This window comes from Cajanus cajan, chromosome 1 (genome assembly GCF_000230855.2).
Source record: "Cajanus cajan strain Asha chromosome 1, NIPB_CcT2T_4, whole genome shotgun sequence".
Classification (NCBI taxonomy): domain Eukaryota; kingdom Viridiplantae; phylum Streptophyta; class Magnoliopsida; order Fabales; family Fabaceae; genus Cajanus; species Cajanus cajan.
In genome coordinates this window covers 13,711,398-13,737,362 of record NC_138517.1, presented here as the reverse complement: position 1 = coordinate 13,737,362, position 25,965 = coordinate 13,711,398, and the positions used below count along the sequence as shown (strand labels likewise).

At 38.4% G+C, this 25,965-nt stretch overlaps 1 protein-coding gene and 1 long non-coding RNA gene across 2 annotated transcripts; one reads left to right on the top strand and one right to left on the bottom strand.

The window, feature by feature from the left end:
* The first annotated feature begins 4,715 nt into the window (after positions 1-4,715).
* LOC109818753 (uncharacterized) lies at positions 4,716-9,490 on the top strand. Its single transcript, XM_020384280.2, has 5 exons — positions 4,716-4,863; positions 5,011-5,247; positions 5,536-5,838; positions 6,200-9,070; positions 9,178-9,490. The coding sequence occupies exons 1-5, from the start codon at positions 4,815-4,817 to the stop codon at positions 9,258-9,260; spliced, it is 3,543 nt and encodes a 1,180-aa protein (XP_020239869.2). The 5' UTR covers positions 4,716-4,814; the 3' UTR covers positions 9,261-9,490.
* A 5,367-nt stretch (positions 9,491-14,857) lies between these two features.
* On the bottom strand, positions 14,858-16,728 carry LOC145953883 (uncharacterized). The gene is made up of 2 exons (XR_014431112.1): positions 15,702-16,728; positions 14,858-15,629 (listed from the first exon to the last, which is right to left on the bottom strand). It is a non-coding gene; the product is annotated as an uncharacterized LOC145953883 (long non-coding RNA).
* Positions 16,729-25,965: the final 9,237 nt, after the last annotated feature.

Below are 25,965 nucleotides of genomic sequence, written 5' to 3'. Positions count from 1 at the left end.
GCTTCAGTTGTGGATAAGGAAATGCATTTTTGCAACTTAGATTGCCATGATATAGCTCCCCCTGAAAAAGTAAATATATATCCTGAAGTGGATTTTCTATCATCAAGGTCTCCAGCCATATATGCATCTGTATAGCCTTCAAGAATTGGTTTGGCTCCTCCAAATCTTAAACACAGTTTGGATGTTCCTCTCAAGTATCTCAAGATCCATTTTACTGCTTCCCAATGTGTCTTCCCGGGATTTGATAAATATCTACTCACGACGCCAACAGCATGAGCGATATCTGGTCTTGTACACACCATAGCGTACATTAAGCTTCCGACTGCTGAAGAGTATGGAATTGTTGACATTTTCTCCCTTATTATTGGACATGATTTCTTGCTGAGTTTGAAATGCCCAACAAGTGGTGTAATAACAGGCTTAGCATTTTTCATATTGAACCTCTCTAGAACCCGTTCAATATATCTTTCTTGTGATAACCACAATTTTCCAGCTTTCCTATCTCTGATGATGTCCATTCCTAAGATATGCTTTGCTGCGCCCATGTCCTTCATGTCAAATGCCTTTGACAATTCTACTTTCAGATTTTTGATCATTTGAACATCTTGGCCTACAATTAGCATATCATCCACATATAGGAGAAGGATAAGGAATTTACCATTTGGATATCTGTTGATATACACACAAGGATCTGCATCTGTTCTTTTGAAACCTTGACTCTTTATGAATGAGTCAAACTTCTTATACCATTGTCGTGGAGCTTGTTTTAATCCATACAAGCTCTTTTTCAACTTGCAAACCATATCCTCTTTTCCTTTGACCTCAAAGCCTTCAGGTTGCTCCATATAGATCTCTTCATCTAAATCACCATGCAAAAATGCTGTCTTTACATCAAGCTGCTCCAACTCCAGATCCATGCTTGCTACTAGTCCTAGTATGACTCTGATAGAACACATTTTAACAACTGGAGAAAAAATTTCTTCAAAGTCAATACCTTGCTTTTGGCTGAAACCCTTTACCACGAGTCTCGCTTTATGTCTGACTAGCTTATCACCATCTTTCTTTAGTTTGAATACCCATTTATTTTTGAGTACTCTTCTTCCTTTTGGCAGCTGTACTAATTCATATGTATTGTTCCTTTTTAAAGAATCCATCTCCTCTTGCATTGCCTTCACCCAGCAGCCTTTGTCTTTATGAGACTGCACTTCTTGGAAGCTTTCAGGCTCTCCCTCATCAGCAATGAGGATGTATTCAGAACTGGGGTACTTTGTAGATGGTTGGCGTTCTCTGGTAGATCTTCTTATTTGTGGTTCTACTTGCCCAGAGGTATAGGATGGCTCCCCCTGCTCATTAGCCTCTGTATCAGGTACAACAACTTCTTCATCTACGCTTTCTTCATCCCCAAAAACTGGCTCTTCTGTCTCATGTTCTGGTTCTTGGGTTTGTCTTCCATCAGTGGCACATTCTGATGGAACATGAGATGTTGGATTAACACCATCTTCCATAGGTTTTGCAGCTTCCCCACCTTTTAGATCTTCTATCGTCTCGTGCTCATGGAATATTACGTCTCTGCTTCTGACAATTCTCTTCCTTTCTGGATCCCATAGCTTGTAACCAAATTCCTCATTTCCGTATCCAACAAAAACACAAGGAATGGCTTTATCATCCAGCTTTGATCTTTGTTCCTTTGGCACGTGCATAAATGCTTTGCAGCCAAAGACTTTCAGATGAGAGTAACTTACTTCTTTTCCTGCCCAAACTCTCTCTGGAATATCAAAACCCAATGGTACTGATGGTAATCTGTTGATGAGATAGACAGCAGTCTGTACAGCTTCTCCCCAAAATGGCTTTGGTAGTTTAGCCATTCTGAGCATACATCGTACCTTCTCCACAATTGTACGATTCATCCGTTCTGCAATGCCATTGTGTTGAGGTGTGCCAGGAACAGTTTTCTCGTGACGAATACCATACTTGGAGCAATAATCTTTAAACTCCTTTGAGATGTATTCTCCACCATTATCTGTTCGGATACACTTCAACTGTTTTCCTGTTTCCCTTTCTACCATGGCATGAAACTGCTGAAAACATTGGAATACCTGACTTTTTGCTTGTAGCAGGTATACCCATGTCTTTCGTGAAGCATCATCAATAAATGTGACAAAGTATTTATTGCCACCAAGTGATTCTACCTCCATGGGACCACATACATCAGAATGTACTAGCTCCAACTTATTCTTTTTCCGATTGGAGCTCTTTTTGAATGATACTCTATGATGCTTACCGAATACGCAATAATCACAAGGGTTCAAAAAATCTCCTTTGGCTTGAGGAATAAGGGACTGCTTGGCCAAAAGTTGTAATCCTTTCTCACTTATGTGCGCCAGTCGTCTGTGCCATAAATTAGGTGAAGCATCATTTTCCACTGCATTTAGTTGTCCTTTACACACCTTTACATATGTCTTGTAAAGCGTGCAACATAACTTCCCTTTTGCTACCACCAAGCTTCCCTTGGTGAGTTTCCATCTGCCACCTTTCATGGAATGTTCATATCCTTCCTTGTCCAGCACATTCACAGAAATCAGGTTCAAACGTATATCTGGAATATGCCGCACATCTTTTAGTATTAATGTGCACCCAACACCAGTTTGTAAGTGGATGTCACCAATTCCCACTATTTGTGAAGTACTTTTGTTCCCCATGTTCACGTGGCCAAAATCTCCTTTTCTGTAGGTGGTAAAGTATTCCCTCTTGGGAACACAATGGTATGAGGCAGCCGAGTCGATAATCCATTCCTCATCTGGTTCTGCAATATGACAACACTCTCCTTGATTACATAAGAGTGTTATTTCATCATCACTGGCTGATGTTGCTGCTGCAGTGTTTCTGTCATTTGCCTGATTCTTGTCCTGGATTTCCTTCTTCAGGAATCTACAATTTTTCTTGAGATGGCCTGGCTTGCCACAGTTGTAGCAACTGCGTCTCTCCCTGGACTTGGAATGATCTCTATGCCCTCTTGGTGTTCTGCTTTTACTTCGACTCCTGCGTTCTGTGACAAGAGCATGAGTCTCATTTTTGACAGCATCTCTTCTTCGGATCTCCTCATTGAGTATGCTATTTCTTACCATATTCAATGATACTTTGCCTTCTGGTGCAGAATTACTTAAGGATACCACTAAAGTATCCCAACTGTCTGGTAATGACCCCAAGAGTAGCAATGCTTGCATCTCATCTTCAAGCGTTAAGCCTGCTGAAATTAGTTGCATGACTAGGCCTTCGAAGTCATTCAGGTGCTCCGCTACGGCTCGTCCTTCTTGTAGTTTCAAATTCATGAGCTTTCGCATCATGAATATTTTTGATTGAGCATTCTTTGTCTCGTACATACTCTCTAGCTTCTTCCAAAGAACTTGGGGATCTGTTTCTTTGGACACTTGATTATAGAGAGTAATATCCACCCATTGACGGATGGTACTTAAAGTCTTCTTCTTTAATTTCTTCCAATCACCATCGGACATCTTTTCGGGCTTCGATCCATCGCCTTCAATTGGATCGTAAAGGTCCAATAAATTAAGACGATCCTCCATCATTGACTTCCACAATGAATAATTTGTTGCCGTCAATTTCACCATGGTGCCTGTGTTGCTCTCCATGACTTATCTGCTTCTTCTCGGATCGCTTCTGCAAACTTCTGCCAAATTGGTGATGAAGACCAATTTGCACTATTCACTATTCACGTAAATAGTATTTTTTTTTTTTCACAAAATACTATTTACTTGAACAGTACTCTCGCCAGCTGTTTAGCAGAAACAACCGGCTCTGATACCAGTTGTTGGGAAAGAAAGCAGAAACATGTTAATAAAACCAGCCATTTAGGCGGATCCAGCCATATAGGCGGCAACAAATAAATAAAACTAGCTAGATGATGATAGACAAAGAAAGAAAAGAAAGTAGACAACACAAGAATTTTACGTGGTTCACCCTTACACTAGGGCTACATCCACGGGACCAACTCCGAAAATATTTTATTACCACCTTCCACAAATTGTGGGAATACAGAACTCTTCACTCAACAAACACTCACTCTACAAGAGGAAACTTGTGTTTTTGAGTAATTTCTGAGTTGATTTACAAGTGAAATGGGGAGGCCTATTTATAGTTGAAGCTCCAAGGACAATCTCGTAAATATCCTAAAGCTTAGGGGCAAAATCGTAATTTTCCCTTTTGATTTTTTTTCACTTTTTAGAATGGAACATTGGTGTGCAATTATTTATTATTTGCTAACATTTTATAGTTTTTTATAAGGACCATTGAACACCGACATATCTGCCATTTCATTATCTCAGTGAATTAAGGGGAAAAAATGTGGATTAAGGTGTAAAAAAATGAAACAACTTGAACTTTGTTCAACTTCTAAACTCCAAAGAATATTTCCATGGGTAAAACGTGGGTTTCGTATCTGCCAGACTGCTACATTAGGATTTGTTGGCGTCCTTCTAAATACAGCATTGTATTGACAGAAGTAGAAACATTTATCCATTATCCTTATCTATTACATATCTAATATCTAAGACGCTCGAACGGTTTAGTTCCTATTTCAAAAATCGGTGGTGTATAAAAATGAGCCACGTGCCTAAAGCTAGTCAACACGTGTCAAGTTACAAAGATGTGTCGGTTATTGTCACACACGTGTCACTCATTTAGAGATGCACAGCCATGCAAAGGTGGCAAAACACGGCGGCGTGACCTTCTTATATAAACATTGTTAGGAGGTGTTTTCTCTAGCAACCGAGCACAAGCAGTTACCTTATCAATCAATCATGGACGTTCAACATCATCATAATTCTCACAATGTTGGGTCTCAAGAAGGTACAAAATGAATATCATTTAATTGGAATTTTTGGAAGTTTGATTTGATTTACAAGAACCTCTTTTTGCTTCCTCTAGTGGTTGTGCAACTGTGCATTAATTTTTATTTGAATTTGTTTGATATTTTGCTTCAAATTTTGGATGTAGTGGCACATGGTGAAGGATACGGCCACCATGACCCCGAGAAGAAGTCAGTTTTGAAGAAAGTCAAGCAAAAGGCTAAGAAAATTAAGGACACAATCACAAAGCATGGCCATCATGACAATGAACATGGCCATCAGGAGTATCACTATGAAGATCAGCATATCCCTGATGATCATGACTTGGATGAAGAAGACGAGGATGAAGATATGGTAGTAGACCCAGAAGTCCATGGAGCACCAAGTAAGTTCTTTTTAGCACATTACTATTATATGTTCTATTCTTTCCAATTGAAAACTCTCACACCAATTGAACAATTTTATGATGTCACTTTTAAGATGAAATTTATTTGAGTATTGGAGCATATAGTCTATCTCAGCTTACATATCTATTGGGCAACTTTGGTTTAAGATGAATTTTAATCCTCTAAGTATTCGGGAAGAAATTAAATTGGAACCTCTTAAATGAAAGGAATCAGGAAAAATATGATTTCTTGGGTTAGATAAGATAACTAACTTGATTTTTCTGTAGTTTATGACAGTGCTGCTGTTAGAAGTGCAGCACCGGGGCAAGTCAATATTTTAGGGAGGCATGGAGGTACAACAGTTCTGGGAGAAGAACCTCAACATGATCCAAGAGTGATAGTTGTTTCTCCAACTACTGGAATTAGTCAAAGCAGAACCACAATTGTGGAGGTAGAGAAAATCGTGAATCACAAGGTCAATTTGGAGAGACCGATGCACTTGGAGGAGGATCCCAACGCACCACGAAGTATCGCTGGAGCACATGCTCCAGCCAATTATCAAACCAAAGTCACTGATCCAACTGGGGCAGGTATGTTGAACAAATCAATTTTCTATGATCTGTTATGGCCTATGGAATATGGATTTCTTGATGTATATAAGTAACGTGTTAATAGCGGGCTAAATACTTAAATTGATAAAATGGATAGTTAATAATTCAAATATATAAAAGTGAATATGTTACGTACACTATGTTCTATCATCTTAAAATTGAATATATTCACATGAAGTATATTTGAGTACCATGAGATTTAACATTTTCAATTTTTGACTTTTTATAATTGGAGTCATTCATCATAGAATGCGGTGATTCTTGTTAACAAGTAGGAACCAAAGTCTTGTATGATTCTAATATATTCTCTTCCATTTTTTACATGTCTTATGGCTGACAGGAGGGGCAGAAATTGACATTACCCCAGTTGAGAAATCTTTCACTAGGATGACTGTTCATAATGAGCCAAAAACATACACAGAACCAAAACTCTTTCCAACGGGTGCTGAAACCCACCACCATTCTGCTGGAATCCACTCCCAATTCGCACCAGAGCTGTCTGCTGCAACCAAAACTCACTACCCATCAGTTGAAAGCTATGGTCAAAACAAGCCAGAACTATCTGCTGAAGTTAAAACTCAATATCCCCAAAGCCATAATCAGTTTACCCCAACACCAACTAAAACTCTTTATCCTCCTACCAAAATGCATGACCAATACTTCCCACAACAATCAAGTTCAACAAAAGCTCAGTACCCTTTATCTGGAAGCCATGACCAGTTTGCACCAGAATCTCAGTACCCTTCTACCAAAATCCATGACCAACATTTGCCACAATATTCAAGTGCAACAAAATCTCAATACACTTCATCTGGAAGCCATGATCAGTTTGCACCAGAATCTCAGCACCCTTCTACCAAAATCCATGACCAACACTTCCCACAACATTCGAGTGCAACAAAATCTCAATACACTTCAACTGGAAGCCATGATCAATTTGGAAGTCATGATCAGTTTGCACCAGAATCTCGGTACCCTTCTACCAAAATTCATGACCAACACTTCCCACAACATTCAACTGCCACGAAATCTCAATACACTTCATCTGGAAGCCATGATCAGTTTGCACCAGAATCTCGGTACCCTTCTACCAAAATCCATGACCAACACTTCCCACAACATTCAACTGCCACAAAATCTCAATACACTTCATCTGGAAGCCATGATCAGTTTGCACCAGAATCTCGGTACCCTTCTACCAAAATCCATGACCAACACTTGCCACAACATTCAAGTGCCACAAAATCTCAATACACTTCATCAGGAAGCCATGATCAGTTTGAACCTGAATCTCGGAACCCTTCTACCAAAATCCATGACCAACACTTCCCACAACATTCAACTGCCACAAAATCTCAATACCCTTCATCTGGAAGCCATGATCATTTTGCACCAGAATCTCGGTATCCTTCTACCAAAATCCATGACCAACACATCCCACAACATTCAACTGCCACAAAACCTCAATACCCTTCATCTGGAAGCCATGATCAGTTTGCACCAGAATCTCAGTACCCTTCTACCAAAATCCATGACCAACACTTCCCACAGCATTCCAGTGCAACAAAATCTCAATACCCTTCATCTGGAAGCCATGATCAGTTTGCACCAGTGTTATCTACTGAACCTAACATTCACCACCCTCATACCGGAATCCATGACCACCACTTCCCTCAACAAACTAGTGCAACCAATCCTCAATACCCTTCATCCAGAAGCCACGATCAATTTCAACCGGAATTTTCATCACAACCCAAAGCCCCACAAACCTACAACCCCATGGATAAACCATCCAACGAGAGCAGTTACACAGACAAAATCTCCTCAGCAACGTCCGCAGTAGCTGACAAAGCGATCACCGCAAAAAACGTCGTCGCTTCAAAGCTCGGATACGGCAACACAGACGAGAATGAAACAACAGAAACAAAGCACCACCAAGAGAACACAGGAAATGAAAAGCCATCAACAATCTCATCAGCAACAGGTGCAATAGCCGACAAAGCCGTCACAGCCAAAAACGCCGTCGCTTCGAAGCTCGGATACAACACAAACGAGAACGAAACAACTCAAACAAACACAGGAAATGAAAAACATTCAACAATCTCATCAGCAACAGGTGCAATAGCTGACAAAGCCGTCACAGCCAAAAACGTCGTTGCTTCAAAGCTCGGATACGACACAAATAATGAAACAACTCAAACAAATGAGAAACCTTCAACAATCTCATCTGCAACAGGTGCAATAGCTGACAAAGCCGTCACAGCGAAAAACGCCGTCGCTTCGAAGCTCGGATACAACACAAACGAGAACGAATCAACTCAAACAAATAAAAAACCTTCAACAATCTCATCAGCAACAGGTGCAATAGCTGACAAAGCCGTCAACGCCAAAAACGCCGTGGCTTCGAAGTTGGGATACAACACAAACGAGAATGAAACAACTCAAACAAATGAAAAACCTTCAACAATAACATCAGCAACAACAGCAATAGCTGATAAAGCCGCCACAGCCAAAAACGCCGTCGCTTCGAAGCTAGGATACGGCGACACAAACGAGAACGAAACAAAGCATCATCACGAGGTGAACAGAAGCAATGAAAAACCGTCAACGCTCTCATCAGCAACCACTGCAGTGGCTGACAAAGCCGTCTCAGCTAAAAACACTGTAGCTTCCAAGCTAGGTTTCGGAGACAACACAACAACAACACATGAAGAGAAGAGAAGCGACCATGCAGCTTATCCAACGGAATACGGAAAGAGTGTTGCTGAATCTCTGACAGATAAACTTGCTGTTGCTGGTGTGGATGCGAGGTCCAAAGTGGAACAAGACAAGGGTGTTTCTGTGAAGGAGTATTTGGTGGAAAAACTGAGGCCTGGTGTAGACGATAAGGCTCTCTCTGAAGTGATATCAGAGACTCTGCATAAGGAGGAGCGGGAGCCAGTGGAGGGTACTACTGGGGAAGGTGCGAGGAAGGTGGTTTCTGATGCGGTGCATAAGAGAGAGGATGAACCTGAGAGAAGAGTGGAGCGTGGTAGGGTACTTGGGAAGGTGACGGAGTCAGAAGAAGTGAAGAGGAGGTTGGGGAGTGAAGATTTAAAGACGGAGAAAAGGTACGAGGAGATGTATGTGAATAGCCCTGGGACAGGTGTGGTTGATAAGCTTAAGGGGATGGTGGGGTCTTTGTTAACTGGGGAGACTCAACCATCAAAAGGTAATCAAATTCATGCTTTTTATTTGTTTAGTTCAAGATGAACACACTTGTTTTGTTTGTATAATGTTGAATTTGTGGTTATTTTGTTGTGGTTGCATGTGGCGAAGATTCCTCTTCGAATTATGAGGCGGAAGTGCAACAGGTTAACCAAGGTTCAGGTGGAAGAAGACTGCAGGAGTCATCAAATTGAAGAATGAGTTTCAAGGAATATTTGCTTTGGATCTTTGTGTATATCTTTGTTTGTCTGTGTTTTCTTCTTTGTTGGAAGAAAGTTGGGATGAATGTTTGAGTCTGCATAATAATTTGTTCTTTTTTATTTTTATTTTTATAACGTCTGTAATAATTTTTCAAATCGATCAGTGTACTTCATAGAAGTTGTGTTTGTATGTATAATAAAAACAGTCTGTGTTTGTATTATGACATTATCATGTTGTTATGTAAAGTGTGTGTTAATATGTCTGTTTATCGTGTATAATTTTTCTTTGAACAAAAATATTTTATTTTATATTAAATAATTTATATGAAAGTATTTTATAAAACAAATATGAAATTATAGGATTTAAATGTTTAAATTATGTGATTGAATTTATTTAATCATTACAGATAACATACTAGTGTGTTTTAAAGAATTGAATATCTCTATCAAATCAAAATTGAATTTATTAAGAAGATCTGAAAACAAAAGATGTACAGAAATATTTCTGTTGTGAAAATTTGAGGCTTTTTTTTACTTTTCCTGTTGGTATAATTATCGGCCCTATCATCTTATACATAAAATTAGTATTTCTAATTGGAATTAGTATTTTTAATTGCAATTTCCTATTAAAAGAAGAAATTAAACTTCTTCCAGACTCGAAGGATCTAGGCTTACAGTAGTCTAAATTGGATTATAAATTAGAATAATTTTATGTTTTTTAAAACTCTTCATATCCTTTCACATTTATTTTCAGTTTCTTTCGTGAGGATTTTTCATATCTAATGATCTATATATATTTACTTTTACTGGACAAGCTAAAAGTTCAACAATTTAACAAATCAAATAAATCAAGTTTGACTATTTTTAAAACATAAGGTTTTCTTTAAATACATTTTTAATGAAAAATAAATGAAACTAGTTTTGGGTAAGTTAGATAATTTATAGTATATTTTTTTAATTTTAAAACATTAAGGTTTTGTTTACATATATATAGGGAGGAGGATATCTGCAACAATTTTCTGTGATTTTTTTTTTCAGCAACAAATTCGCAAGAAGTAATATTCTGTAAAACAATTTTATAAATTGATCCATGAAAAACTGGTAAGAAAATATTGGATGTAATTTTAATCCACGAAAAAATAAAAACTTTGTTTAAAAAAATTATAAGTTTAAAAATTAAAAACATTTTATTTAACAAAATACTATTTACTAAATTATTTATAAATATTTCATTAAAATTAATTTTTAAATAATTTAAAATGAGTAAATTAAATATTTATTTTAATTAAATATATAAATTAATGATAATGAGAGACGAATTTTAATTTAACGATAGTTTCCAATGTATGTATATGGTTGAAGTTAGATTAAATGGTGAAGAAAAAAGGATTTTTAATGTATGTTACTTGTTGAAATATATTTTTTTACATGTTGGAGAATTCTGGATTTGAGGTGGATTAAGGGAATTTTTGTGATCTAGAGTGTAGATTTTTGATATCATGTTGGACATGTCACGGTAGGTGCAATTTCAATTAGGGATTTTTGTCTCATTCATATCAGGCCCAAGATCGGTGACACCAAGCATGGGAAAAGAGACTTGTTTTGGATTAGGAAGGCCCAAGATCAGTGACACCAAGCATGGGAAAAGAGACTTGTTTTGGATTAGGATGGCATCGGGCATGAGAGCATGGGAAGCCTCTAACTTCATGACGTCGTTGGCCCCAATTGGTGGTGCCATGGGTGATCAAGGAAAAGGCTCCCTACCCTGAATGATGTTGAGTGCCATTGAGGTGACATCAAGTGTCAGTCGGGTAAAGACTCACTGCTTAATATGAGGTTGTGCATGGGTTTTGCCACGCCAAGCGTGAAGTCTTAGGGGGTCTCCACCTTGGTCACCCTAGGCACAGATAAAATGGCGTTGAGCGTGAGCAAGGTAGAAGTTCCCTTCCTCAATGGCACCAAGTACGAGTTATGTTGTGTTGGGCGCGGGATGTTTAGGTGATATGTTGACACTTTGGTGTGTTTATATGATAAACATTAGTTAATTATTTTATTCTATTGCATCTAATATGGTGTATGAGAATTGTAGTTCTATTTATATTTATCTAGGATGATATATATATATATATATATATATATATATATATATAAATAGATAGATACTTGTATGATATATGATTTTCAAAGAGCATTGATATGTCATTTATTAATGATGTTGTTGATCTCTATATGAATTGATTGGATGTGATATATATGTCTGATGTATATTGAGGTGAAAATGTTGAGAATGTAATATGTCATTAAGACATGATTGACTAATTTAGGACTTGAGGAGAGGAAATTATTTTTGAAATCTGAAGATCTCATATAGGGAGTCTTGGAGTGGTGCTCGAGTAGACCACTATTAGAAAACCCTCCATGAATAGTGTGTCTCTTGGAGTGGATGTTGAGATGTGTTAGATCGTCTCTAAGTCCTTAGTTAGTTGTTGAGTAAGATAGGAAGTTGAGAGTTACAAACCTTAACCAAATACTTGGAAAGATTGTATGGTTCCTTAAAGATAATTAGTGAGAGAATTTTATATTTGACTTCGTAATACATGTCAAAGTCATGGTAAGCTTATACCTAGTTGTACTATTCCTAATGGTGGAATCAGACTTTTCTAGTGTAAATGATAAAACATGAGAAGTCAGAGGAGAAATTGTTATCCAATTTTATTGTGATTGAGTTAATGCTTTGAGTACGAAAATGATTTGGTTGATTCAGTAGGGTAGAGTCGCTTAGATTGCTCATGGTTAGGATATTTCCGTAGGTGAATTCATAATAAAACATTATTTGAGGTGTATTCATATGATGTATGTTGTGGTGTGTTCATATGCATTGTTGGATGTCTTACTAACATGGTTAGATGAGATATATGTTAACTTTCGAGTATTTAGCTTTCATATATATATATATATATGAGGAGGGTTCAAGCGATACCGGTGTAACTTTTACTAAGTGTTACGTTACTCAACAACTTTATATTAATTTTGAATTTTAAAAATTCAACCGTTAGATAAAAGTTCATATCTCTTAGATCATATATACAAAATTTTATATTAATTCAAGATGATTTGATACTTCATTCTCATAAAATAAAATTGACGTAATATATTCATTTTAAAATATATTAAAATATGAACACTTTGATTACCTTCAAGTTGTTCAAATTTAACAAAATTTGATATATATGATCTAAGAGATATGAACTTTCAATCTAACGGTTGAATTTTCAAAATTCAAAATTAATATAAAGTTATTGAGTGGCGTAACACTTAGTAAAAGTTACACTGGTATCATTTGAACCCTTCTCTCTCTCTCTCTCTCTCTCTATATATATATATATATATATTTGGTATAATGTTGTATGATATATAATTGTTTTTTATGCTTACATGTTTTCAAATTCTAACTTACCCTTTTTTCATGTGATTTGGACTATGATGATTATACGTTATATGAGAGCAGATCAAGACTAGGCTGGAGGAGTAATTGTAGTCAGGTGGAAGGACCCTTTTGTTGATGTCAGTGTTACTTTATGTAACTTGTATAGATGTGTTCAATCGATACTAAGTTATATAGTTTACCTTTGAGACTATTGTATATACATGTATATAATTTTATATCAGTACGATGGTTGCACTTTTATATTCATATTATATATATATTCATATATTTAGTTAAACTTTTATAATTCTGGTAAACTATAGTTTTCACTACTAGTAATGATTCCACATAGTATAGTGATCATGACAGGTCATTACATTAGATGTAATTTACCTATAATCAAATATAAAAATAACAAAAGTTATTTGGAAATTAATAAGGACCTAACTTACAAATTAACGAGCTTGATATAAAAAGCAAGATACCATAAAAGACAACAAGGTATGATGAATTGTAGCATAAATTAATTGATGAGTTTGTGTAGGTAAAGTGGTTCATATTAGAATAAATCTAAGACGATTTTATAGGGTAATTCACGATATAAGAGTTCACGAGATTATGAATCAAATGGAGCATTTAAAAGAAAATGACTGAAGAATTATTAATAGTAATTTAAAACTCACAATTATGGTAGAATTTCTTGTGAATTTGAAATTCACTAGAAATTTAGAAAAATAATGCACAAAAATTACTTATAGATTTAAATTTACAAGAAAGATTCTTACTAATAAATAATTCATAGGAAACTTTTTGTCATAACTTCTATTTTATTTTTTTTGCAAGAAATTGTCTTACAGAATTTTTGGCGAAAAAATCTATAGTCTTACAAAAATTTTGGCAAAAAAATCTATAAGAAACTTCTTATAGATATTTTTTTACCGGAAAATTTTATATCGATTTTAAAATTTACGAAAATAAATTATCCACCAAGAAGTTACCCGAGGATAAAATTTTCTAGAAAAATTTACAGTAGACATGTTTCTCGCAAATCTTTATGGAAAATCTGCATGAAAATTTATATGTAATAAGAGAGAATTCTAATATTACGAGTCCTTCACAAAAGCCTTTCACTTTTATTCCTTCTCCTGTGAACTCACAACTCTTGAACGTCTTTTCACTAGTACACAAAGGGTCTTTTACGTCGCCTATTTTGAGCCTTTTACGTCGGAAAAGGTTCCGACGTTAATACGGGAGACGTAAATTTACGTCGCCTCTGAAAGGCGACGTAAATTTACGTCGCCTCTGAAAGGCGACGTAAATTTACGTCGGGGATTCTCACAGACCGACGTAAAAAGGGACAAAAAACATGCCACAATTTTACGTCGGACATGGCCTGGTCCGACGTAAATTTACGTCGGCCATTGCAAGGCCCGACGTAAATTTACGTCGGACAAAGCCATGTCCGACGTAAATTGTGGCAGTTTTTTTTTTTAAACGTTTATAAATTTTTGATATACCCAACACTTGCATATAAATATAGTCCAAAATACCAAATCTAAACCAGGCAGTCCAGAATATAAATTCAAATTATATTTCAAAATTGAATGGCAAAAAGAAAATAATATATAAATCTTAAAAAACATAAATTATGACAATGTAAATCCTATTATCCTAAAAAAACTATAAAACATATGTTTGTCAATGCTATCTAACTAACTAAACTAACTAACTATCAAACTATAAACATAATATCTAACTAACTAAACTTAGAAAAAAAGTTGTCCATTGTTCTCTTATCTTGAGCAACTCATCTTCGGGCAATGAAGATGGATCTTGAAAGACCTAAAACATTAATTTAAGTGTCATTAATATGCAATGTTAATTATCCTAAAGGTAAATATAGTTAAATAAATTTTGATATGAATTACCTGCGCCCAAGAATCAATAATACCCGCAGAAACTATGGCTCTCATCCAATACATGATGTAATAGCCACATTCAAACGAGTCTTGTTGCTTATTACACTAAAATGAGAAACAAATAACTATTATTTCCAAAGTCAATAAATTTAAATATTATTGACTGTATGAATTAATTTGCTAACCTTAGGGTATATGAAATGTAATGACTTTGATGATCTGGCTCTTCCACTTAAAATATTAGCTCCACACACGATTCTAATTAATTGAAATAAAAACAAATGTTAGCCAATATATATAATTACAGTTTTAAAACATAATGAAAAAATTTAGTTACCCTTGTAATTGACATTTAATTTCGTGGCTTGGTTTTTGATGTAGTGAACAAAACCACACCACGGTGTATTCCTTAGGAATGATTACCATTAACTGCCAATGGGACCTACATTGTATGACAAACAAATTAGTTATAAAATTACCATGATTAAAATACCAATTAAAAAACTAACCCGTCAATGTATGGAGCCATGTATATATCTCTTCTTGAGTCACTCATCCATGTTTGCATATATTGCTGGATCTGGACCTGAGTGTTTCCTGATTTTTGGATTGATTGAGGCTCAATAAATTCATATACTTCTGCTTGTGCTTGCTCTACACTCAATTTGTCCATGTACCTAACACAAATAATTATTATAAGTTAAATGTAATTATTGTAAATTTAGACTCATAAAAGAAAATATGACTTAATTACATGACCCACAGCTATATGATAGATATATTTAACATGGAGTTTCCCCCAACAATCTCTAATGCATCAGGCAGAGATATGTATAGTGGAACATCAGAGCTATCAACTCCAAAAACTCTAATGTCCCACTGCAATTGAATTGGCTTCTTCTTTAATCGTGGTAATATGATTAGAAGCTTAGATATGGGATCACCCTCAGCTTCTGCGATATGAGCATCATCAACATGAGGTTCTCTGATGACCTCCTTACCACGATTGATAAAATCCTAAATAAATAATGAAAATTAGTTAAACAATAATAGAATTATAAGAATATAAAAGAGCAATAATATAATTACCTTTGCCCGTGCTGAAAGCGGCATGACCAAACGTTTTGGCCAAGCTAAGAATGTGTCGGTTTCCTGCCCCACTAGTTGAACCTCTGTATTGGGCAAAGGCACTGGAGCAGTAACATCTTGAACTTGGTCAACCACAACCCGTGTCCAGTCTGGCTGTAGAGGGACACCATGGATGGTTGAGCCACCCTCAAATACTCGGCCAATTGCCACTAACCGTGGGGGGTCATCCTCAACATATAACTCACACTGGTTTGGTACATCAGTGTGAGTCTGATCCGGTGAGGGATTTGGAGCAGCACAACTCCCTTTAGTGTTGACTCGAACACCATCATGAGCAACTGCAGTCTATTGCTGAGAACGAGCCAAAAGTTCAAACTTCTGTTCAAACTATTTTTGAATATTCTTCAATCTCTCTTCAAACTGACTCTCCAATCTCTGCTCCAATCTCTGCATAACCTCTTGACTGCAAGAGTCAACAGTGCTCCTCGATGATCGGGAACCAAAAAAATCTCGGTGGCTCCAAGAACCACCAACACCACGCACACGGCCTCCGTGCTCTGGCCTTCCTATGGCCGTTGTGAGGATATCATTCCGACCATCGGAAACTAATGAGCCCTGGGTGCTCTGCTCAACTAAACCCTCCTACAACATATTAACAATAAGTATACCCTAAACTACACTTATTAATTAAATGAGTTGAAATGAAGAGTGTTAGTTTGTATATTTTTACTTACTATTTTATCCGCAACGACCCTTGCAGACTCAGAAGTCATTTGCCCATCTGATTTTGTCCGGGCTGCTATCCACATCTCATGGCGGGGAGGTGACTCCACACGGTCAGCAGACTCAACCCTTGCTGCCTCTGCCCTAGCCTTCTTCATTTCCTTTTTTTTCTTTCATATCCCCCTCTTGACAATAGATGGGGTGCATCATTCTTGGCCTGTCGTTCTTGGGCAGCTATTCTTTTAGCCTGCAATAATACAAAAAAGAAAATAAGATTAATTAAAATATACCTTAAGTATTTGTGTCAATGTAAGAGTTATCAATAACTAACCTACCACGAAGGGTCCAATCGAGTGGCACGAAATTGCATCCACTCCTCATCAGTGATCTGGTACTTTAGACAGGGAGTCTCATTTTGTCGCTCTCCAAATACATACTTGTAGACCCCTAAAATTGTCCGGGTCGGAAATAAGACTCGAAGACTCTCAAAGATCAAAGGAAAGTCATCCAGAAGGACTCCCAGAAGACCATAGGATGACTATCTGTAGGTTTAGAGGTCTTAGAGTAGCCTAAAATAAGAAAGTGGGAGGTTTGGAGCTCAATACGACCTCCTTGGAATTCAGTACGGCCGTACTGCACATTTTGTACTACAATACGGCCGTACTGAAACCAATACGGCCGTATTGAAGTTTCTGTATTTCAATACGGCCGTACTGAATTCAATACGGCCGTATTGAAGTACAAAAACTCAATACGGGCCGTATTGATCCCAGGGGCCGTACTGCGCCTCATCCCTATAAATAGGACGTCATTTGGACGTCATTTGACACTTTTCCACACAGTTTGGACTCTCTCCTTGAGTATTCTGGGGTTTTTGAGTAGTGTTCTGCCCTAGAAATCGCTCTGAGAGTCAATCCGACGAAGTTCTTGAGTCACGAGCCATTTGCTTGAGTCTCGAACTTAGTCGAAGGGAAATCTTTTGGATTTCCATAGTCAAAAATTATTTTTTAGGAAGGAGCGAGCGAGCTTGTAGAGGGAGGGAGCGCCAAAAAGCCTCCTAACATCTGTTTAGATATATAAAAGCACGCTTCAAGAGGTTTTTCTTAAAATCCCTTCGTTTATTGCTTTCTGATTGTCGCATATTTAATATTGTCATCATGTAGATATTTAATTTATAATCATTTATAATAAATAGGGGTAATTTAGTAATTTTACACTGTTATTTATGAAATAATCCGTCATAGGGAACCCGAAAGGGGCGTTGTGGGGTGCTAACACCTTCCCCGCACGTAACCGACTCCCTTACCCAACTCTGGTTGTAATGGCCAAGGTTGATTTATAAAATTAATTGCCTTAAATCTTTTTCCAATGTTTTGAGTAAAACATTGGTGGCGACTCCAAGAACCCTACCTTTTGCGAAAACCACTAATCCATGGAGGGTCCCGCTTGGGGTTAACATGGATTGGTGAACCATTTTAATAAAATTGTTAGTTCGACAAGGTCTCAGTTTGAGAATAAGTCATTCTAACAATCCACCACTTTCCAAAACTTTAAAACGAGTCATGACCATCGTCGCGAATGCCAAGGTCCGTTTCGGCGGGTGGCGACAGATGGCGACTCCACTGGGGAAGCCTCGAGAGTCAGTCCCATTTAGTGATGGATTCTTTTCAAAAATAATAGTTTAAAATTACTTTATTACCCCTTACTTGTATGATAACATGCTTTATCTATTTGGCTTTAAATAACTGTTGTATGTTTAAATTCTCGCAATTGTTTGAAATACAAACTGCACACGAACCTTTGCACACAACAGTTCCCTCTATACCCGGGGGCATGAGTGGTAAGCCATAGGGAGTGGATGTTAGTACGGCCGGTTGTCGAATGGGTCTATAGGTGCCCGTAGACCGTTGTCGAAAAGCATCACTCAAGGTGATAACCATGAACTCAAGTCCGACAGTGCGTTGGAACTTTCCATCGACTTACGACGAGAGGAATTGGGTCCCTATAATGGGGGCACCTTGGGGGCCTCAGACCAGTGAGAACAGTTAGAACCTCCTTGAATATGCACTTTTCTGCAGGATACCCCTACCTCGTGATTCGCTCGTGACTGATCGTGGATGAGTGAATTGTGTGTGCATTGTTTATGTGACATTGTTTGAGCATACATTGCATTATTTAAACATACAACATTCCTTTTAAATAAGAATAAATAGGAATAAGAATCTTCCATTACATGGTGTTAACATCTACCTTCATCACATTCATGTAGGTAGTTTCCATTTTTTCACCAAAAAAATAATAATACAAAAAAAATACTCAAAGAAAAAAAAGAAAAATATATTTATCCAAACCAAGCAATATCATGCATCATCTTAGGAGCATCCCGAAAACATGATAATGCTTAGTTGAATAAACACAATGCATGCATATTCAACGCCATCATCTCATATCATGCATTCTTATCAAAGATCATGGAGGGATCTAGGTTTGCATTTCATACATCCCTCCTAGTAATTCATTAATAAACATAAAAAGAAAGGATTAAATCGATGCGTATGTTCAGAATGGATCGCACGCCATTTGTTATTAAGTGTAAGCCAACAACCGTGCCAAGCGAACACACGTCAACTCCGTTGTTGGTAATCAAGACTAACAAAGGGGAAGGTCCAACACCGTTAAGGATCACTACTCCAAGGCCTTTTCCCTACGAATCAAATAAGGCTGTGCCATGGATATACGACATCCATTCTTCTGCCGACAGCGATATCTCTAACATCGCTGGACTTGGGGGCATGACTAGGAGTGGCAGGATCTACACTCCCGAAAATCTTCATGATAAAGCTCCCAAGAATAAAGGAAAAGAAAAAGAAAAAGAAAAAACCGAGGAAAACAAAGAATCCAAGGAGGAGACTGATAAGCTGTTAAAATATATCCGACAGAGCGAGTACTCCATCGTGGATCAACTTCATAAGACGCCAGCAAAGATTACTCTGTTGTCGTTGATCCTATGCTCCGAACCGCATCGACAAGCTCTGTTGAAAGTCTTGAACGAGGCATACGTGTCGCACACTATCTCCCAAGACAAGTTTGAGGGGATTGTTAGTCACATCACGGCTAATGATCACCTCACTTTCACCGATGAAGAAATCCCCGCTGAGGGACCGAACCACAACAAGCCCTTGCACATCTCTGTAAAGTGCAAGGAGTATCACATCGCTAAAGTCTTGGTAGACAATGGATCTTCCTTGAATGTGATGCCAAAAAGAACGTTCGATCAAATGACAATCAAGGGAATCCAAATGCGCCCGAGCAATATGATCGTTCGAGCTTTCGACGGTTCTAAAAGAGAAGTGGTGGGAGAAGTCAATCTCCCAATCCAAATTGGACCCACCATCTTCAACGTCGAATTTCAAGTGATGGACATTACTCCCGCATACAGCTGTCTCCTCGGCCGACCTTGGATTCATGATGCGAAAGCTGTTCCTTCTACGCTCCACCAGAAAGTCAAATTCACAGTGGGTGACAAGCTGGTGACTGTACAAGCTGAAGATGACATACTCATCAGTAAGCCATCCACCATACCTTACGTGGATGCAGCAGAGGAAGCTCTAGAAACCGCCTTCCAAGCATTGGAGATTGCCAATGTTGAAACGTTTCCCCGAGAAATGAAGAAGGTAGCCTCCATGCTCACCAAGAACGGATACTTGCCAGGACAAGGACTTGGCAAGGATTCCCAAGGAATTCCCGAGCTACCTATTATCAAGGATAATCCGGGGAAACAAGGGTTAGGATACAACCCTAATAAAGATCAAAGGACGAAGAGGAACCAAGATCCTTCTCGACGTTCTTTAAGCCAGATCTTTAGGAAGGCCGGTTCACAAGCGTCAAGGCCGGTCGTCGTCATCAAGTGCTCTTCTCCTTTCGATAGGGACATATAGACCTGATGACTATTAGAGATCACTCCTCGGGGACAGTCCGACCCCCGAGCCTCGATAGGGCACATGTTTCCATTATGATTATAATAAAATCATTCTTTATCATTTCTTACTGCTTCTCTTCTTGCTTACAATAAATTTCTAAACCGCATTATTTTTAACCCTGTTTGAATAAACATGAATGAGGTTAAAATCATCTTAATAACAATAAACCCACATCATTTTTATGTGGAAGTGTGTATGACAACTTGGAGCACCTTCCCTTGGCCTCGACAAGTGCCATCATGGATAAAAAGAAATCCTTTAAAATAAAAGAAGCTCGGCAGGAAACCCAAAAAGGGGGCTGCGCAAAAATAAGAGCAAAAGACCCGCTAGGAATCCCACGAAAGGGTGACCTAGGCAAAAATTAGGGTTGCAAAAATAAAAACAAAAGTCCTCTAAAACGCCACAGAAGGGTGTTTTAGGCAAAAATAAGGACAATCAAAAAACAAAAGAAATCCATGATGGTACCATGAACCGAATTCAAAAAGAAAGGTTCAAGAGAAGCTATCCAAGTTGTCAAAATCACAACGTCAATAAACAAGATTTTATTAACTTCATAAGTGTTTAATCAAACAAGCCTAAACACATAAGCCTACCTTGGCCAACCATTCTTACAAAAACCATTTTCGAAAAATAAATCCCCTCTAAAACACAAACTTCAGAACAAAAATATCTTTCCCTTCTTTTCTCTCTTGTCCCAAACGATTTTAGGATAATCTAGTGGAAACATGGAGATATAGTGGTCAATAGGAGGGTTGACACGTCTTCTAAAGGAAGGGGAAGATCACTGGGTTGATGACGCCCGTCTCAATATAACACGCATCATTCCTCGGTTACAGAAATCGGCATCGCACAGCCCGTCTGGAGGAATGGCAAAATTCAAACAGAGAAACGCATCGGTTAATTCTTTTGAAAAAATAAATCAAATAGAATTAGGTGCATCATACCGCATACATGCATACAGATGATAGGTGTACTGGAAGATCACTTATTCTCTGTTTATTGAAAAAAAAACAAAAAAAAAAAACAACAAAAAAAAAACAAAAAAAAAAACAAAAAAACAAAAAATATAAACTTCAGAAAAAACAAATGCGCCCGTATCATGTTCAGTACACCCGTACTAAAAATAGGGTTATGAACAAATTTTCAACTCAATACGGGCGTACTGAAATGGATATGGCCGTATTAGCCACAAAGAAATTTTCAAAGACCTCTTCATGAGGCAATTGCATAAAATAGAAAAATAGGAAAAATTGCTTGTGTATGGCAGCGGTCAACAGAAAAAGCCGCAAATCGACAGAAAAAGCAATCAAATACAGAAAAAGCCAAAAAATGACAAAAAAGGCAAAAATACAAAAAAAGTCAAAATTCGACAAAAAAGGCAAAGATTCCGCATCGTACAGAATAACTGAGCCTGGAGAGGCTTGCCAAAATAATACTCTCTCAGAATAACTGAGCCTGGAGAGGCTCGCCGAAATAATACTCCCTCATCAGAATAATTGAGCCTGGAGAGGCTTACCGAAATAATACTCCCCAGAGATATCTCAGCTTCCACTCACGGGCCAAATTCCCCAGTGAGAGCTATCAAACCAAGATCAGCAAGATTCCCCAAGGAAGGCTTGATCATCCAAACAGAATATCCAAGTCGAAAGGACTCATACTTCCTCAGTGGAGAATAGCTTTCCAACTCAAGCAATGAGTGAAGCTAAGCCTGAAGAGGCTTTCTAAATAATACTCTGGGATACATAAGAACTTCAAATCCCCAGTCGCCTACTCAGAGGCACCCCTTCAAAAAAAAAATCACAAAAGACAAATAAACATTCCCCAAGTGGAATCCGGCTCTCAGCCAAACATCAAGCGTCAAGATGATCTGCCTAACAGAAGAGGCTAATCACAATCAATGACAAAATCCCTCAGCGGATAATAGCCTACACAGAGGCAACAAAATCAGAAAAACAAAAAGAGTCACCCGAATAAGGATAACCGGGATACTCCACCAACGTCGAAAGGACGTCAGCCAATCATAAGGCATCGCTCACATCAGAAAAGAGCATCTTTGTGTCTACACCCCAAGGAATCAGAAATTCCTCAATGGGCACCAATTACGCAATGCAAAATTGGGACACAAGAACCTATGAGTAACTGCACATCCCCTAGACGGATCCCTGCGTTATCCAGCCCTCAGCGGCACCAAAATCAAAAACAAATCGTCGAAGCAGCATCGTGGACTGTGGAGACAAAACCATCACAGATCCCTGGAGAGGGCAAACTCACATTGCCAGTGTCGTCAAGAACACGCTGGTATAGCCTGGAGAGGCGGTACTCGGCTACCCCGAGGTTGTCAAGAACACGGAGGTATGCAACTACCACGAGGTTGTCAAGAACACGTTGGTATAGCCTGGAGAGGCGGTACTCGGCTACCCCGAGGTTGTCAAGAACACGGAGGTATGCAACTGCCAGTGTCGTCAAGAACACGCTGGTATAGCCTGGAGAGGCGGTACTCGGCTACCCCGAGGTTGTCAAGAACACGGAGGTATGCAACTACCACGAGGTTGTCAAGAACACGTTGGTATAGCCTGGAGAGGCGGTACTCGGCTACCCCGAGGTTGTCAAGAACACGGAGGTATGCAACTACCACGAGGTTGTCAAGAACACGTTGGTATAGCCTGGAGAGGCGGTACTCGGCTACCCCGAGGTTGTCAAGAACACGGAGGTATGCAACTACCACGAGGTTGTCAAGAACACGTTGGTATAGCCTGGAGAGGCGGTACTCAGCTACCCCGAGGTTATCAAGAACACGGAGGTATGCATGAGCCTGGAGAGGCGACGACTAATACTCAACCTGGAGAGGCTACTCAACAATTTTCCACCGGAAGACACTACAAGTCAGAAGGATGGCCTACTCCCCGGACAATTGGGTCAACTCCTTTACTTGTCAACCGGTACACTAAAAAGCCGCTTGACTAAGTAAAGGGGGGGCAGCTGTAGACCCCTAAAATTGTCCGGGTCGGAAATAAGACTCGAAGACTCTCAAAGATCAAAGGAAAGTCAGCCAGAAGGACTCCCAGAAGACCATAGGATGACTATATGTAGGTTTAGAGGTCTTAGAGTAGCCAAAAATAAGAAAGTGGGAGGTTTGGAGCTCAATACGGGCTCCTTGGAATTCAGTACGGCCGTACTGCACATTTTGTACTACAATACGGCCGTACTGAAACCAATACGGCCGTATTGAAGTTTCTGTATTTCAATACGACCGTACTGAATTCAATACGGCCGTATTGAAGTACAAAAACTCAATACGGGCCGTATTGATCCCAGGGGCCGTACTGCGCCTCATCCCTATAAATAGGACGTCATTTGGACGTCATTTGACACTTTTCCACACAGTTTTGACTCTCTCCTTGAGTATTCTGGGGTTTTTGAGCAGTGTTCTGCCCTAGAAATCGCTCTGAGAGTCAATCCGACGAAGTTCTTGAGTCACGAGCCATTTGCTTGAGTCTCGAACTTAGTCGAAGGGAAATCTTTTGGATTTCCATAGTCAAAAATTATTTTTTAGGAAGGAGCGAGCGAGCTTGTAGAGGGAGGGAGCGCCAAAAAGCCTCCTAACATCTATTTAGATATATAAAAGCACGCTTCAAGAGGTTTTTCTTAAAATCCCTTCTTTTATTGCTTTCTGATTGTCGCATATTTAATATTGTCATCATGTAGATATTTAATTTATAATCGTTTATAATAAATAGGGGTAATTTAGTAATTTTACACTGTTATTTATGAAATAATCCGTCATAGGGAACCCGAAAGGGGCGTTGTGGGGTGCTAACACCTTCCCCGCACGTAACCGACTCCCTTACCCAACTCTGGTTGTAATGGCCAAGGTTGATTTATAAAATCAATTGCCTTAAATCTTTTTCCAATGTTTTGAGTAAAACATTGGTGGCGACTCCAAGAACCCTACCTTTTGCGAAAACCACTAATCCATGGAGGGTCCCGCTTGGGGTTAACATGGATTGGTGAACCATTTTAATAAAATTGTTAGTTCGACAAGGTCTCAGTTTGAGAATAAGTCGTTCTAACAATCCACCACTTTCCAAAACTTTAAAATGAGTCATGACCATCGTCGCGAATGCCAAGGTCCGTTTCGGCGGGTGGCGACAATACTCCCGTGTCAAGAAAGTCTTGAAGTCTCTCCACCTGGTGGCCAGGGCAGATAACATCTTCCTCCTCATGACCTCAGTATTGGGAATATCAAAATTTTGCTATGAAAATAACAACAATTAATAAATAATGTATTTAAGTTATATAATATTCAAGGGATGTGAAAGTATATACCTGAATATCCTGCCACATGAGGTTCTTGTCAACCTTCTGAACGTCATCCCATGATGGAATGATAATAGAAACATGTCGTCGAGCTAGGACTCCCAAATAGCTCTTAAACTTGGCAGCATTTGGGCCTGATGCCTTGCCAGAACGAGGATCCACCTCAACCGGTGTCCTCTCCTTGGCAATGCGCCCATCTGTCAACCCAGACAATTGGGTGACAGATCTACCTTCCTTCCTTTCACTGCCAGACCCAGAATCCTCCATAATCCTGAAAAAATTAAACTCTCATAATTAAAACAATGAATTAACTGAATAGACAAACAAAGTAAAAAACATAATAACAATATAGCAACATAATAACTAATAAAAAAACAAATAATACACAAACAGAAACCTATTAGGTTGGAATGTTTTCCCATATTCCTTCATCATGATCACTTCGAATAGCATGTATTTCGTCCACTTCATGGTCCGCAATAGGACCAAATGATCTGCTTGAGAAAGACGATGTCTCATGCATATCTAGAGACTCATCTTCGTGAGTTCTATGCATGGTTCTTCCTTCGAGGACCACTGACCATTTCTCATTACATGGATCCCTGACATAAAAAATTTGTCTTGCTTGATATGTCATAATAAAAGGTTCATCCTTATAGCCGACCTTATTCAAATCAACCAAAGTAAATCCTAAATCATCTGTCTGCACACCCGTATTGTCATCAACCCATTTACACTTGAACACAGGCACTCTAAACATAACATAATCAATTTCCCATATGTCTTCTATGACTCCGAAATAACTCATGGATGCTGTAATGAGATTTTTATCTTTTGAACTAGCAAAGTGCACAGCCTCAGCTTGAATTGTAACCCCACTATTTTGTACTCTACTTTTGTCATCTTCTGTCTTTGTATAGAAACAATATTTGTTAATGTCATACCCACCAAATGTAATGACATCGTTGTTAGGCCCACGCGCGAGTCTCAAAAGTGTATCAGAAGCATTAACCTCACCATAAACCTTTTTCTTAAACCAAGCTAAGAAACTCTTGTTATGTTCATTCAATACCCATTTCTCATTCATTCGGGGGTGTGCTATCTTGATTTCATCTATGTGTTCAGATATGTAAGGAATTACTTCATCAGTGTTGTTCAATATGTACAAATGTGCTTGGTCAACTTCTGTTCGACTCACAGTTCTAATCTTTAAACTTCGAGTACCCTTACCAAATTGTTTCCCA

Bases quoted from the DNA above. Each gene is read 5' to 3' on its own strand.
- LOC109818753 (XM_020384280.2), top strand. From the start codon at position 4,815: ATGGACGTTCAACATCATCATAATTCTCACAATGTTGGGTCTCAAGAA. The intron at 4,864-5,010 runs GTACAAAATGAA...TTTTGGATGTAG, and splicing joins CAATGTTGGGTCTCAAGAAG to TGGCACATGGTGAAGGATAC. The intron at 9,071-9,177 runs GTAATCAAATTC...CATGTGGCGAAG, and splicing joins GGAGACTCAACCATCAAAAG to ATTCCTCTTCGAATTATGAG.